At 37.2% G+C, this 17,672-nt stretch overlaps 1 protein-coding gene across 1 annotated transcript; it reads right to left on the bottom strand.

The window, feature by feature from the left end:
• Positions 1-277: 277 nt before the first annotated feature.
• On the bottom strand, positions 278-11,984 carry lancl2 (LanC lantibiotic synthetase component C-like 2 (bacterial)). Its single transcript, XM_029457937.1, has 10 exons — positions 11,789-11,984; positions 10,607-10,816; positions 8,881-8,998; positions 8,602-8,809; positions 8,377-8,524; positions 5,848-5,994; positions 5,364-5,546; positions 2,479-2,655; positions 2,240-2,312; positions 278-1,891 (listed from the first exon to the last, which is right to left on the bottom strand). Exons 2-10 carry the CDS (start codon positions 10,769-10,771, stop codon positions 1,815-1,817), a joined length of 1,296 nt encoding a protein of 431 aa, XP_029313797.1. The 5' UTR covers positions 10,772-10,816; positions 11,789-11,984; the 3' UTR covers positions 278-1,814.
• Between the last annotated feature and the right edge of the window lie 5,688 nt (positions 11,985-17,672).

Here is a 17,672-nt window from a genome sequence, read left to right as displayed (position 1 = left end):
GAGACAAACAATAAAGATGAACTGCTTTCTTTTTAACTATAAACTTATACAAATTGACAACATAGTCAAGCAACTGTGAATGAATTAGCCTGTTAGCTTATCCGCTAACCTGCACAGGGAAGTGGAAACAATGAACAAGAAGCTTTATTCATTCTTTATTTCCAACAGACGTTTCATGAATGTTTGTAAAGAATTACATGAACAAGAAGCTTTATTCATTCTTTATTTCCAAAAGACAGTTTCATGAATGTTTGTAAAGAATTACATGAACAAGAAGCTTTATTCATTCTTTATTTCCAAAAGACGTTTCATGAATGTTTGTAAAGAATTACACACACACACCCGACGACACGTCTTACATCATGTGACTTTGTCCTCATGCAGAGACACTGAGCCGCTCTGCCGGACGATGAGGCGTTCATGTGCATTCATGTACTGTCGGGAATATTGGATATAATATTATATACTATTTATTATTCAAACTTTTAACCATAGATCAGGCTTTTATTTGAGCTGTGTCTGGAAGCGACACATGATCATTCGCTAACTTTACTTTTGTACCCCGTCTGCTAAAGATTACATTTACATGCAAAGAACTGCATTTTCATCTCAAGTAGGTTTGAGTCGCATTACAGTTGCAGATTAAACACGTGGCTGACGTTTAAATGAAACAACAAAACTGCTTTATTCTCAGTACATGAGATCACAATCACAAACAATGTTTGTGTTTGTGATACACTAACGAGCTTTAAGCTTTTCCAAACAGACGAAGACAAACTCTTTACTTTGTGTCACACTGCTCATGTCCCTACGGGACTTTAAAGGGTTATTTGATGTTATTTTTAGGCTCCGACAGGAAGCTGAACCTAAACTGTCTAGTTTCTAAAAATAGTTGTTCACAGAAGAACCAAAGTGAGGAGAAGTTGAGAATAAAACACGATCAGCACGTCTGGAAGCTTTAAGGCCAGTTAAAAAACAACAAACATTTCAGGCCGTTTCCATTAAAGCCTCATGTAATGAACTCAAATCTATCAAACCTACAACTGAAGGATTCATCTTCAAACCAAGCTAACATGCTAACAAGCTAGCATGGTTTCACATTCTTTAGCTAAAGGACATGTAAACACATGTTCAGCACTCTTTTACTTTTATATCAATTCAAACACTTCATGTGACACTTTGTGAAACATCACCATCATCTGAAACAGCAGCTACTGAACCAAGCTAACTGGGAATCAGTGCTAACGTTAGCAAGCAAGGCTACTTTCAGAGAGAACGACGACTGAACAGAACGAAGTCCATGTTGTAACATTTGGCTGGAATTACAAATTATTGATACAGAACCAAAAGCTTTAGACTCAACACTTGTACACTTCACAATAAGAAGCTCTTCCTCAGATGTAAACGCAGCGCTGCCATGGAAAACTTATTATATGTGATAAGTTCAACGTCACAGCTGATAGATGAAGATCTGAAATACTAATTAAAGGTTTGAGAGACAAATACCTGCAGAAGTGAAACCGAGACAAGAAATCATCTCACACACACACACACACACACACACACACACACACACACACACACACACACACACACACACACACACACACAGGGGAGTTCAGTTCCATCTTCAAGAAGAGAAATGTTCATCGACATTACTTCTCACTGGATCAATATCTTCTGCTCCGTCAGTGTATCTATCTCTGTCTCTACTCACTCATGACTACAGGGCGACGCTGTGTCACAAACACTTCCTTTACTTGTCCAGCTTTCAAAAAAAGACTCTTCATCATCCTCGTCCATTAGCTGGCAGGTCAAAGTTCAAAGGCGGGGAAGCAGGAGGCTTCAGGCTGTGCCACCTCGGACAGGTAGAACACGGCCCCGGCCATACCTGAGAAGTGAAATCATACTTATTAAAATACATTTATTCTTTGGTTTTCAAACAGCCTTTCAAGATGCACATGGAGATTTATTCACACACACACACTTATATATTTTGTCTATCACATCCAATCAAGACACTAGTGTGAGACACGTCATCATGCCTGGATGTTCCCGCTCAGCTGATTCATTAACAAGGTGTGAATCTCTGTATCAAAACGTATTCTGGATTTAGAACAGCGTGTTTTATAAGAGCTCATTAAAGAAGACAACACACATCTCCTGCTCATGTGGAGCCTCAGCTGCTCGTCAGGTTCACTTCTGCTCTGGAGGAAAGTTAGTGATAAATCTTTGGTACCTTCAAACAGAGAGTAGGGTCTGTCTGGGATGCGACAGCCGTGAGTCCCGTAGGCCAAACACCACTCGGCAAACTGCAGGGAGAGAAGCAGAGATTATCATTAACTCAGTCCCTTAACTGGAGATCATGTGTTTACTGAAGTGACTCTAAATGTGGCGGTTGAGCCGATGAGCTTCCTTCAGTTTGAACCTTTGCTCGCCGCTTGTCTTTGTCGATCTGAGGCAGGCGCTTGTTCTCACCTTGCAGGCGCGGTACAGGTGTTTCTTCTCCTGCGTGAGCTTGTAAAGGGACAGGAAGGCGTATCCGTTGCCGGCGGTGCCGTGGCAGATACCGTAACCTTTCCTGAGCAGGCCGCGCTGCCAGATCACCTCGGCACAGTCTGCAGCCTCCTTCAGGTACTTCTCCTCTTTAAACACCTGCAGACACACAGAAGAAGTCCTGATATTTACCAGAATTATAACCCGACACCGGCTCCCTCATCTTCTGATATGATGATGATGATGATGATGATGATGATGATGATGATGATGATGATGAGGAGGATCCTCCTCCCTTCTAACTGTTCACATCGTCACAGAAACCTTTGCGGACTCTGCTGAAGACTGTGGACAGTTTCATCTCTTTAATGCTGCAGATCAGAAGCAGCTGAATGTACTTTAATCTTTTATGACTTCCTTGTGTTTGTTCCTGCAGCACAAACACAAGGAAGTCATAAAAGAGTCAAGGAATATATTCAACATTATCACATATTTATGTGATAATGTTGAATATCGTGATAACAATATTAACTTGCGATAAATAAACAAATATTGAAGTTTATTCTGTTGTGATAAAATGTTGATGAGACTGAGTGGATGTGAGTGTGTGACGGAAACAGGAAGCAGAGTTTAGAAATCTGCAGCCGGCTGAGGAACGAAAAGACAACGAGACGAATGACATCCTCAAAAAATGTGTTAATCGATTAGTTGATTGACAGAAAATTAAATATGAACCATCGTCAGGGCGGGGCGACTCCTCGACATAATCAAGTCATGCATTAGGGAAATACGATTTGCATAACTTACTCTTCATCCGCACCAAAGCCTGATGTATCACCATCAACGTGTTTCTGTAAACAGAAGTCACTTAAAATAGATTTTCTAAATGTCTCTTCATCGTCCTTCATGTTAAAAGTAATTTCTGCACCGCTGCTGTGACACAATGCATCATCTAATATTATATTTTCAGTTTACTTTAAAACCTCTTAGAAGGTGGGCGAAAATACCTACAAACGACATACCCAAAGTAAATTGAAAGCTGCTCTTCAACCATTTGCACCAGCTGCATGATTTCGGTCTCATTCAAAAGATAACTCTCTTATTGTTCTTGCAAAACAGTGAAGAATCACTCTAAGTGCTTTGGCACTCAGTAATAGTGGTCTGAATATACTGAATTTGAAGAAAATATACTCTGCCAGAATTTCTTTGTTGAAAAAGATGTCAGAAGATGGGTATAGCTGGTAGAGCTGACATACACAATAGAAACATAGAACCAAGTGTTATCAAGTTCACCACCAAATTTCAGATAAAAAGGATAAAAACTTAATTTATTAGACAGGTTTGTCTAAGAGTAACACCAGGCGTACACCAACTGTGCAATATGTACATGTACATATTATAATATTTATTAATTAATGTTATTTTTATCTATTTATAAATAACTATTATATACCCATATTCCCTGTTAGTGGTAATCACACAGAGTAAGTGAAGTATAAAGACATTTTTTTCTAATATTTTTATGGTTTTTTTGTATTTTTTTCTGTACAATAAATAATAAATATTATTTTGGAAATACATTTTATTTTGAAAAAACAAACCAAGGGAAGTGACGCATCTAACGAAAGAGGCGCACATTTCCTTTACGATGCACGCGCCACCAGGACGCTGAGCTGATCCAGGGTCAGTCTGTAAGAAAAGAAGTGGGTGGGCACTTTCTTATCAAGTTGACACTCATTGGCTCATGAAGGTTGTAAAAGACCCATCGAAGCTCCGATTGGCTCAAATGAAGTGTCAATCTGATGCTGAGAGCCCGCGCTAAAACCAGGACGTGTCTGAACCGTGATGAGAGCACAAGATATTCGTTATGACTGTTGATCACACAATGTAAAAATCGATCAGCTGATTTCACAGATTGCAACACCTGTTCATGGACTTTTATCGATGTGACGATGTTCACAGTGGATATCTTTTTACCGGAAACGAACGTGTGGACCTCTGGCAATGTCTTAAGAGATCTTTTTCAAAATATTGCTGAAAAGAGGATATTTATGAGGCTTTATAGGTAAGTGGGCTCAAAGTTATGATTTTGAGTGTACTTGCTAGTTTGAGGAGCTGATTGTACCGCTGTTGTGATTTTCATCTCCATATTAAAATAGACGAAATTCTAAGCTTTCCAAAAATATATATTTTTTAAAATGTACATGCACAGGCGCAATAAAACTCCTGCCCGCCGGTGGGCCCGCACACTCTATGAGGTTTAAAGCTCATGTATGAGTTATTACAATCTGTGAGCGTTTGTGGCAGTGGGGTGTGGTTAGGGCGCTGGCTGCTGGGGAGAGACAGGAGTGTCCCAGCTGGAGGCCAGACAGCTGAACATCAGGTAAATCGACGAAGCACCTGTCTGTGACCACCGCTTAAACGTGTCAATTAAAAGTAAAAAATCTCTTCTCCGATCATCATTCCCTCGACTGTGGATAGGTGTAGTCTACAGCGTTGTAACATGAAATGCTCGTCCTGCAACAACAGAAGAAAGATCTGTTGCAGAGAAACAGTGATGAGCTTTGTTCTGCTGCCACAGTCTCTGCATCAGCTGCCAAGTGGCTCCCTCATGAGCCAAGGAAACAAGAAATTAGCCCACAATGCATTGCTGTAGTGTGTGTGTGTGTGGGTATGTTTAGTCTGGGAGGATTCATTCTCCATCTTTGCTCTAATCTCACAAGTGCAGCAACATGATAAAGTGTGTGTTTAATAAGTATTCACTTGTTTCAAATATCTGCAACACATTAAACTTCCACACGGTGCCGGACATCATGAAGCAGGCAGACACACACACACACACACGGTGGTACATAAAGCAGCCTCACCTTATAAGCCATGATGAGCATGTGTATGACTCCAGGAGCTCCGTGGCACCAGTGAACCAGCCGGTCGCTCTCGTTACTCAGCGAGGACGGGAAGTTCCCCGAGCGGAACTTCTTGCGGCGGACGTAGTCGATGCTGGGACGGATCGACTCTGACAGAACGTCTGGATGGACCTTTGCTCCGGGCTGGAGAGAGACAGAGACCGAGTTAGTGACTGGGACTGGAGCACCAGACTCCATTGACAAAAACAGTGATTTTAGCTTGAAGAACACTGCACTTGTTCTCCCACTGCCTCGATTAGTTACATCCTTTGTGTTATTGTGTGACTTTGGTTAGTTCAGATTCACAAAGGTTGTCTGACAGCGAGATGGTGGTCTAAAATACGTCCGATCTTACCCCTGCTCCCTTTAACACATGAGCTCATGCAGGAACTGACTGCATGTGTTAAAGTGAGTAAATATTTGAGCATTTCTTTGGACCTGTTACCTGCATGAGCATGTAAAAGATTCCTGCCAGACCGTGTGCTGCACCGATGTACTGCTTATGGTGCCATTCATAGAGCAGAGGGCAGCGCTCTGTCTTCTTCTGCTCCGCTGACATGCTCTTCCCCGAATCCACGATGGCCGTCACCACCTGAGCACCGAGAGGGAGAGACAGAGGACACAATTCAGAACGTTTACGGTTGAAATAACTTATTTACACACATTCACATGGGAAGTTGTGCAGCCGATCAGCAGGCTTCCTACAGCTTAAGGAAAGTTAGATTTATGTATTTTTAATGCCACTAAGAATCATGTTCAACTATTACGCAATCTGGATCTTTGTGATGTTAATGCAAAAGGCATTCGGTAAATTATTATTTTAAATATATGTTATTATTTTAAGTTTTTACAACGGCAGAGAGAAAATCTGCAATTATTGAAAAATCTAAATCTTCTGATTCAGCTTCTTGAATATTTTCTGGTTTCTTTCCTCCTCTAGGAATCTGAAGGTCTTGAGGACGACTGCAGGTTCTGAGTCAGCAGGTTCTGTTCACACACACACTCTCTGTTCTCAGTCCCCACTGAGCAAGTTGTGCTCCTCCTCATGACAGAGCAGATCTACAGCCTCTTCATTTACACCACCATTCACTCCTATCCATCCATATAAAGAGAAAAGTGTGTGTGTGTGTGTGTGTGTGTGTGTGTGTGTGTGTGTGTGTGTGATGAACGGCAGCGCAGTGCTGCAGGAAACTGGAGCTTTAAAGCTTCACAGTTTTATTCCTTCATCCGTCATAATAACACCTCGATGTAAGACTTGAGAGTGTGTGGGCTGCTGCCTCCTCTCTCAGCCCGTCTGTCACACTGTGTGTGCGTACAGTATTTGTGCTTTGGCCTGGCTCTTTACCAGAGGGGACAGCTGGCCCTGCAGTTTTCTGCAGTGAGTGTGCGTGCTTAAATAAATGAGTGTGGCGATTATTATCCACTGTGTGTGTGTGTGTGTGTGTGTGTGTGTGTGTGTGTGTGTGTGTGTGTGTGTGTGTGTGTGTGTAACAGATGGTTATTACAGCATTAGTGTTGCAGGATATCACAATACTGCCTGACGTTAAAAACACCATCTTATTAGTATCAGTATTAATATAATGGGTTATAAGAATAACAGTTATTTAAAATCAGAGCAGTTTTTAAGGGTTGACTGCAGCATAGGAAACACTGATACGCACTTTGCAAATACAAGAGCTCGTGCTTGTGGACAAAGCCGACTCAGAGCAAAACATGGCACCAAAGAGTATTGGAGGGTTACGAGTACACTTACTGTAAGCAGTAGTACTACACAATAACAACAAACTCTGTTATTGTTCCCACACTATCAACGACAGCAGCGCTGCATTACAGTCAATCCTTCCTGAAGTTAACACGAGCTGGACCCATAGACCGAACACAGAGACTGAACACAGAGACTGAACACACAGACTGAACACACAGACTGAACACAGAGACTGAACACAGAGACTGAATACAGAGACTGAACACAGAGACTGAACACAGAGACTGAACACAGACTGAACACAGAGACTGAACACAGACTGAACACACAGACCGAACACAGAGACTGAACACAGAGACTGAATACAGAGACTGAACACAGAGACTGAATACAGAGACTAAATACAGACTGAACACACAGACTGACTACAGAGACTAAATACAGACTGATCACAGACTGAACACAGAGACTGAATACAGAGACTGAATACAGACTGAACACGGACTGACTACAGAGACTAAATACAGACTGAACAAAGACTGAATACAGACTGAACACACAGACTGAATACAGACTGAACACGGACTGACTACAGAGACTAAATACAGACTGAACAAAGACTGAATACAGACTGAACACACAGACTGAATACAGACTGAACACGGACTGACTACAGAGACTAAATACAGACTGAACACAGAGACTGAACACAGAGACTGAACACAGACTGAATAGACTGAATACAGACTGAACACAGACTTAACACAGACTGACCATACTGAATACAGAGACTAAATACAGACTGAACACAGACTGAACACAGACTGACCATACTGAATACAGAGACTAAATACAGACTGAACACAGACTGAACACAGACTGACCATACTGAATACAGAGACTGAACACAGACTGAACACAGACTGCAGAATATTTTCTAGATTAATGGTTTTGGTCCATAAAATGTCAGAAAATAGTGAACAATGTCCGTGTTTCTTAAAGGTGACGTCTTTAAATGTCTTCTCTCACTTTAATATAAAACAGAAATCTCCACATGAGGCTGTAAACAGCATTTACTCACATGTGCATTAAAAGCTTTTTTTGATGAACGATTCATCAAAATAGTTGATTATTCTTCCGTCTATCGATGCAGCTCTATAGATCCGTGTCTCATAAGGCAGTCCAAGCCCAAATACACTTTGTTTGTGCTTCATGATGCCGACAAACAAAGAATTACAAGTTAAAGATAAAGATAAAACGGTGCGTTACCTTTGTAATGGTGCTCTCGTCCACCGTGTCAGCACCCATCTCTTTGTTAACGTAGAGCAGAGCGTAAAGGTAGCCGGCCCGGCCGTACAGCAGCTCATCGGACATCTCCGAGTCCGGACTGAGCACCGCCCGCTGCAGCTGGAGGAGCCTGACACACACACGCACACGCACACGTTACTTATAGCTAATGTGTTGCTTCTCTTGTCCACAGCCCCGGCTGCTCACCTGGACAAACAGTCCTGGCTGTCAGCAGTGTTGTTCAGCTTGTGGTGAACCACGGCGCCCACCGCCAGCGGCCCTGCGTCGCCACACAGGAAGGTCACTTTGCGGCCGTTCAGGATTCTCATGGTCCTCTTCACGTAGTCCAGAGCCCTCTGCAGGTGTGAGGCCTCCTGGGACACACGGTGCAGCTGCAGGTACAACAAGGCAATGCCTGCAGAGAGACACAGGGGGTGAGTGATCAACCCAGTGTGTCCGCACAGTGTCATCGTACTGGAGACACACCTGTCCAGCCGGTGTAGGTGGAGAAGTCATGAGGGTCGGCCGTCTTCAGGCCCTCCTCCATCTGCTGGAGGAGATCTTTGATCTTATTCTGTAGCTTGTTGTGGAAGGATGAGCTCACCTGAGGAGAGAAGAAACACGTTCATACACCTCAGGCAGCTTCTCAGAGGAAAACATCTGCTGCCTCCTGACATCATTACAGCTCCGCCTGCACAGCTGCACCATGCGGACACTAATCTGACTGCTGCTGTGAGCTGCATGTCTGCATCTGCCTGCGAATTTCAGAGGTCATAAAACACCTGAAAGTGTGTCCGGTCTGTCAGTAACCTAATAATCTCTCAGATATCTCGCCGCAGGTTACATCATTAAGATTAATTTCAGGAAACACACATGGTAATGAGTTCATTTCCCACAAGGCTCAGGGCTACATTTACCCTTTACAGATTTAACAGCATGAGTCAGAGAATGCTTCATGCTTCATGCTTCATGCTTCATGCTCCATGCGTCATGTTTCATGCTCCATGCTTCATGTGTCATGCTCCATGCTTCATGTGTCATGCTCCATGCTCCATGCGTCATGTTTCATGCTCCATGCTCCAGTCACATTCAGCCTGCAGTGTGAACTGTAGAACGAGAGGATCTTCTCTCACAAGGAACACAGGAGATGTTTGTACTCCTTTCACTAGCCTGATAACTGAACAGAGAGAAACGGTGTCTCAGCTCTGACCTCTGCTGCGGACAGTGAGAGACCCTCATGTGCACAAAGTGTTTCACACGCTGCAGCCAGACTGCATCTGCAGTCACCATTTTACTCAGTGACCGAGAGGATCTCCGGCTGGGTAAACTACCAGAGGCCCTCACTGACAACTACTGTCAGAAGTGATTAACATAATCATAGCTCAGCACCGTCACAAGCTGAGAAACAAAAAGCTGAGAGACAAACAGTGACTATGTTTACATCGACACGATTATTGAACTATTATTCTGAATATGACAACATCATCCTCATGTAAACAGCATGTTCTGTTTGTATATTCCGTATTAAGCCTTATTCAGATTAAGACACGCAAACATGGAGTCTGCTCGGCTGCATGCAGACAGAATATGTTCATCTGCAGTAGTCATGTAAACAGCTTGGTAGGAATATTGTCTTTTTAGGAATAAGGGCAAAAAACTGCAATATTTTATTGTATAATAAATAAACGTGCCCATCAAACTTTATTTTGATGGGCACAGCATGAGGTCAATCACATGCGAGGACAGACTAGGATCATGCCATTATGTGAAAGAAGGAAGGGGGGCAGACGCTCCAACGACAGCGAGTGTAGTGGTGCAGACCAGATACACACAGAGCGACAGAGAGACGGGTATTTAAATGCAACAGGTCGGGAGAAAGTGAAGAAATGAGCGAAAACCGAAAAAGAAGCACTGCACTAAAGACTTTTAGTAATAATAATAATAATAATAATAATAATAATAATAATAATAATAATAATACATTAGACTTGTATAGCGCTTTTCTTGTAACTCAAAGATGCTTTTATCTAAAGTGTCATAATGTTCAGACTTTAGCCTCTATTTATTTGATTTGTTTGCTGTGACACACACACACGCGCGCGCGCACACACACACACACACACACACACACACACACACACACACAAGCTAGCTGTAGCATCTGTTAGCACGTCAGCGCGCGCTGTTTAAATGGTGCCGCCGGACCTCTCACCTTCCCTTCCTCGTCGAAAGGCTCGTTGTAATCTTTCTCCGCCCCGGAGCTGGAGGAGAGGCCCCCCTGGTCCCAGTCCGGGTACGGGTTAGTAAACGAGCGCTCCTCCATCTCCGCCTCTGTGGCTGAGATCAGCTTCAGACGCTTGGACACGTTATCTCCCATGGCGACGGCGGCTCGGCGGGGACAAAAAGCCTCAGGCACACGGTACTGACAATAAAGAAACCGCGTTTGCGAAAATGTAATGTTTAAATATATTTTAAAAACAAACCACAATTAATAAGATGAGAGTGGAAAGTGGTCCTACTAATGTGTATTAAAGTGTTTAAATGCTAAATTATATTTATTCCCCATCATGCAAAAGAAACACAAGGATTCAGTGAATTTACAACAAGTTAAGTAGAAAAGTCAAACCTTGTTCAATCCTGTTGGTTAGAGAGAATAGAATAACAACAATATGCAAAAGTGACAACATACACTTTTATTTTGTAGGCAATATAGCTCATACAGCTTTATTGTAATGACCATATTGTATATTCTAATATTCTCTCTACACTGTTTCCAGGATATTCACGTCGAGCACAACGTCGTGAACATTTGTCATTAAAGGTTATTATTTAACCAGGGAATGATTTTGGTTGTGGTTCACATATTAGCACTTTAGGAAATCAGGAAAAAAAAGTTTGCACAGCTAAACAAATCACATAATTTCTTAACAAATGTAAAAGACTATTGATCTTTGAGGCGACACCTGAGGGGGGAAACTTCAGCTCACGAATGTCACCTTGAGTAGGCTAAGCTTTCCAACCAGGCCCTGCCAATGGTTAATATATCAAATACAAACACATGCAAAGCCTTTTTAATGGCTGCATTTTAACACCTCTTTTGTTTTGGCTCAGAACAAATTGTGAGTGAGAACAATGCCGATCCAACTGCATCACTGGAAACACAGAACAATTGTTGCTGCTGTAAAATTGATCATTTTATTAGCAGCCTTTAGCTACAATTACTCGTGCCCTTTGTTTTAATGCTGCTATCACTGCTTTTATTGATCTGTTTTTTATTTAACTGCACGGAGAGAAGCCTTGCAACATTTCATATACCTCCAAGACAATAAGAGGATTCTGCTTCTAAAACACTACAGGGAACAATGAAGCCAGATGGGGCCAGGCTCAGGCTTACCAGCAGGCTCTGTGGTCAGCAGAGCTGGTTTGTCCTGTGATCCTGCTCGGTGGTTGCTGCAGCCTCCCAGCAGCGTCTCTCTGCACCCCAGCCTCTCCGGTGTCCCGGGGAATGGAGGGGGAAGCCGCAGTCAGAGCATGCAGGCGGTGCAGGCTGCCATGTGTCTCCGCATCACCGCGTGTCTCTCCTCTGCATCCTCCAGCTCACAGTGCTGCTGCTGCTACACAGTAAAACCCTTCCTCCTCCTCCTCCTCCTCCTCCTCCTCCTCCTCCTCCTCCTGCGCTCAGGCTTCAGAGACAGACCCGTGCAGACCACAGGCTGCAGCGGGAGGAGCCCTACCCACCCACACACACACACACACACACACACACATCGCCAGTGCCTGTGATAGCAGTGGTGACAGATGGTGTTGGTGTGTGATGCAGCCGGATTACACCTCCCTCTGTGGCTCCTCTCTGCCTCCTGCTTCTCACTTTCTGCTGCTTCAATCTGCACCATCACTGCAAACATCCTGTAATGCCAGGCCGGTCGGTTTGCAGACTTCTCTGTCTCTGCCATCATTTATGTTAGAATATTCTAACCTGCAGCTAATGAAAGGTTCAAGTCTCAGCTATAAATACAGATGTGTTCATGTGCGCAGATGTTTTCTTACATTAGGAGATCTGTGATTAAAGTCACAGACAAATCCATTTAACCTTTATTATTCATTGGAAATACATTGAGATAAAGACCTCATTAATAATAAAGCAGATTTAAAAAGAAAAAAACAACTAAAAAATAACAATACATCCACATCATCAATAACTTCATAACAAATAAAGATAAAGAATTATGATGAGTTATGATGAATTGTGATGAATTATGATGGATTATTATGAGTTATGATGGATTATTATGAATTATGATTAATTATGATGGATTATTATGAGTTATGATGGCTTATTATGAGTTATGATGAATTATGATTTATGATGGATTATTATGAATTATGATTAATTATGATGGATTATTATGAGTTATTATGAATTAGTATGATTTATTATGAATTATAATGAATTATGATGAGTTATGATGGATTATTATGAATTATGATGGATTATGATGAGTTATGAATTATGATGGAATATTAGGAATTATGATGGATTAAGATGAGTTATTATGAGTTATGATGAATTATGATGAAGTATGATGGATTATTATGAGTTATGATGAATTATGATGAGTTATGATGAATTATGATGAATTATGATGGATTATTAATTATGATTAATTATTATGAATTATGATGAGTTATTATGAATTATGATGAGTTATGAATTATGATGGATTATTATGAGTTATGATGAATTATGATGGATTATTATAAATTATGATGAAGTATGATGGATTATTATGAATTATGATGGATTATTATGAGTTATTATGAATTATGATGGGTTATTATGAGTTATGATGAGTTATGATGAAGGGTGATGAGTTATGATGGATTATTATGAATTATGATGAGTTATAATGAATTATGATGGATTATGATGAGTTATGAATTATGATGGAATATTATGAATTATGATGGATTATTATGAATTATGATGAGTTATGATGGATTATTATGAATTATGATGGATTATGAATTATGATTTATTATTATGAATTATGATTTATTATTATTATGAATTATGATGAGTTATGAATCATGAGGGATTATGATGAGTTATGATGAAGGGTGATGAGTTATGATGGATTATTATAAATTATGATGAAGTATGATGGATTATTATGAATTATGATGAGTTATGATGAGTTGTTATGAATTATGATGAGTTATGATGGATTATTATGAATTATGATGAATTATGATGTATTATTAATTATGATTAATTATTATGAATTATGATGGATTATGATGAATTATTATGAGTTATGATGAATTATGATGAGTTATGATGGATTATTATGAATTATGATGAGTTATGATGGATTATTATGAGTTATTATGATGGATTATGATGAGTTATGAATTATGATGGAATATTAGGAATTATGATGGATTATGATGAGTTATTATGAGTTATGATGGATTATTATAAATTATGATGAATTATGATGAAGTATGATGGATTATTATGAATTATGATGGATTATTATGAATTATTATGAGTTATGATGGATTATTATGAATTATGATGGATTATTATGAGTATTATGAGTTATGATGGGTTATTAAAAGTTATGATGAATTATGATGAGTTATTACGAGTTATGATGGATTATTATGAGTTATGAATTATGATGGAATATTAGGAATTATGATGGATTATGATGAGTTATTATGAGTTATGATGGATTATTATAAATTATGATGAATTATGATGAAGTATGATGGATTATTATGAATTATGATGGATTATTATGAATTATGATGGATTATTATGAATTATTATGAGTTATGATGGATTATTATGAGTTATGATGAATTATGATGAGTTATTACGAGTTATGATGGTTTATTATGAGTTATGAATTATGATGGATTATTATGAATTATTATGAGTTATAATACATTATTATGAGTTATGATGAAGTATGATGAGTTATGATGAAGTATGATTAATTATGATGAGTTATGATGGATTATTATGAATTATGATGGATTATGATGAGTTATGAATTATGATGGAATATTATGAATTATGATGGATTATTATGAGTTATGATGAGTTATGATGGATTATTATAAATTATGATGAAGTATGATGGATTATTATGAATTATGATGGATTATTATGAGTTATTATGAGTTCTGATGAATTATGATGAGTTATGATGAGTTATGATGAGTTATGATGGATTATTATAAATTATGATGAGTTATGATGGATTATTATGAATTATGATGGATTATTATGAGTTATTATGAGTTATGATAGATTATTATGAGTTATGATGAATTCTAATGAGTTATGATGAAGTATGATTAATTATGATGAGTTATGATGGATTATTATGAATTATGATGGATTATGATGAGTTATGAATTATGATGGAATATTATGAATTATGATTAGTTATGATGAATTATGATGGATTATTATAAATTATGGTGAAGTATTATGGATTATTATGAATTCTGATAAGTTATGATGGGTTATTATGAATTATGATGGATTATTATGAGTATTATGAGTTATGATGGGTTATTATGAGTTATGATGAGTCATCATGAATTATGATGAGTTATGATGGATTATTATGAATTATGATGGATTATTATAAATTATTATGAGTTATGATAGATTATTATGAGTTATGATGAATTCTAATGAGTTATGATGAAGTATGATTAATTATGATGAATTATGATGAAGTATGATGGATTATTATGAGTTATGATGAATTATGATGAGTTATGATGGATTATTATGATGGATTATGATGAGTTATGAATTATGATGGAATATTATGAATTATGATGGATTATGATGAGTTATTATGAGTTATGATGAATTATGATGAATTATGATGGATTATTATGAGTTATTATGAGTTATGATGAATTATGATTAATTATGATGGATTATTATAAAGTATGATGAAGTATGATGGATTATTATGAATTATGATGAGTTATGATGGATTATTATGAATTATGATGGATTATTATGAATTATTATGAGTTATGATAGATTATTATGAGTTATGATGAATTCTAATGAGTTATGATGAAGTATGATTAATTATGATGAATTATGATGAAGTATGATGGATTATTATGAGTTATGATGAATTATGATGAATTATGATGAGTTATGATGGATTATTATGATGGATTATGATGATGGATTATGATGAGTTATGAATTATGATGGAATATTATGAATTATGATGGATTATGATGAGTTATTATGAGTTATGATGAATTATGATGAATTATGATGGATTATTATGAGTTATTATGAGTTATGATGAATTATGATGAATTATGATGGATTATTATAAAGTATGATGAAGTATGATGGATTATTATGAATTATGATGAGTTATGATGGATTATTATGAATTATGATGGATTATTATGAGTTATGATGAGTTATGATGGATTATTATGAGTTATGATTAAGTATAATGGATTATTATGAATTATTATGAGTTATGATGGATTATTATGAGTTATGATGAATTATGATGAGTTATGATGAAGTATGATGAATTATGATGAAGTATGATGGATTATTATGATTTATGATGAATTATGATGAGTTATGATGAGTTATGATGGATTATTATGAATTATTATGAATTATTATGAATTATTATGAGTTATGATGGATTATTATGAGTTATGATGAATTATGATGAGTTATGATGAAGTATGATGAATTATGATGAAGTATGATGGATTATTATGAGTTATGATGAATTATGATGAGTTATGATGAGTTATGATGAGTTATGATGGATTATGATGAATTATGATGAATTATGATTGATTATTAATTATGATTAATTATTAGGAATTATGATGGATTATGATGAGTTATTATGAATTATGATGGATTATGATGAGTTATGAATTATGATGGAATATTATGAATTATGATGGATTATTATGAGTTATGATGAATTATGATGAGTTATGATGGATTATTATAAATTATGATGAAGTATGATGGATTATTATGAATTATGATGGATTATTATGAGTTATTATGAGTTCTGATGAATTATGATGAGTTATGATGGATTATTATAAATGTTGATGAGTTATGATGGATTATTATGAATTATGATGGATTATTATGAGTTATTATGAGTTATGATGAATTATGATGAGTTATGATGGATTATTATGAATTATGATGAGTTATGATGAATTATGATGGATTATTATGAGTTATGATGAGTTATGAAGAAGGGTGGTGCGTTATGATGGATTATTATGAATTCTGATCAGTTATGATGAAGTATGGAGGATTATTATGAATTATTATGAGTTATGATGGATTATTATGAGTTATGATGAATTATGATGAGTTATGATGAAGTATGATGGATTATTATGAATTATGATGAATTATTATGAATTATTATGAATTATTATGAGTTATGATGGATTATTAGTTATGATGAAGTATGATGAATTATGATGGATTATTATTAGTTATGATGAAGTATGATGAAGTATGATGAGTTATGATGAGTTATGATGAGTTATGATGAATTATGATGGATTATTATTAGTTATGATTAAGTATGATTAATTATGATGAAGTATGATGGATTTTTATGAATTATTATGAGTTATGATGGATTATTATGGATTACGCTGCCAGGCAGAATATAAAACAGGTGAAATAAATTCCACTTTACCAGCTGCAACATTAGAGTGATGAACACATATTGGGCTGATTCATTCTAATTAATTACATGTTTGTGATTAATTAATCTAAATTAATCACATATATCAATATTTGCTGTGAGAAGCATTTAAAAAATATTCAAATGGATTTTGGAAGAATTATAAACTGTCAACATGTCTTTTATTTCAATACTATTTCTCCAATATCTTGTATGCCACAATTATCTTAGACAGCACAGACCATCACTTTGGCATAAAGTGCATTTTAATATCTGGCCTAACATCTTTCATTGCACAATAAACAATATGTTTAAACGTTGTGTCTTTGGCGCCATGAGTAAAGCCTCCGTTAACCCCCTGTCCTATATATATATATATATATATATATATATATATATATATATATATATATATATATATGTGTATGTGTATATGTATATATATATATATATATGTATATATATATATATATATATATATATATAGATATATAGATATATAGATATAGATATATAGATATATAGATA

Source organism: Cottoperca gobio, chromosome 20 (assembly GCF_900634415.1).
Source record: "Cottoperca gobio chromosome 20, fCotGob3.1, whole genome shotgun sequence".
NCBI lineage: Eukaryota > Metazoa > Chordata > Actinopteri > Perciformes > Bovichtidae > Cottoperca > Cottoperca gobio.
This window is presented reverse-complemented; position numbering and strand designations above follow the sequence as displayed.

Excerpts from the sequence above, each read along its gene's own strand:
- lancl2 (XM_029457937.1), bottom strand. The coding sequence starts at position 10,771 with ATGGGAGATAACGTGTCCAAGCGTCTGAAGCTGATCTCAGCCACAGAG. Across the intron at positions 8,999-10,606 it reads CTTTCGACGAGGAAGGGAAG|GTGAGCTCATCCTTCCACAA; the intron begins GTGAGAGGTCCG and ends TTCTCTCCTCAG. Across the intron at positions 5,547-5,847 it reads TCTTTTACATGCTCATGCAG|CCCGGAGCAAAGGTCCATCC; the intron begins GTAACAGGTCCA and ends GTCTCTCTCCAG.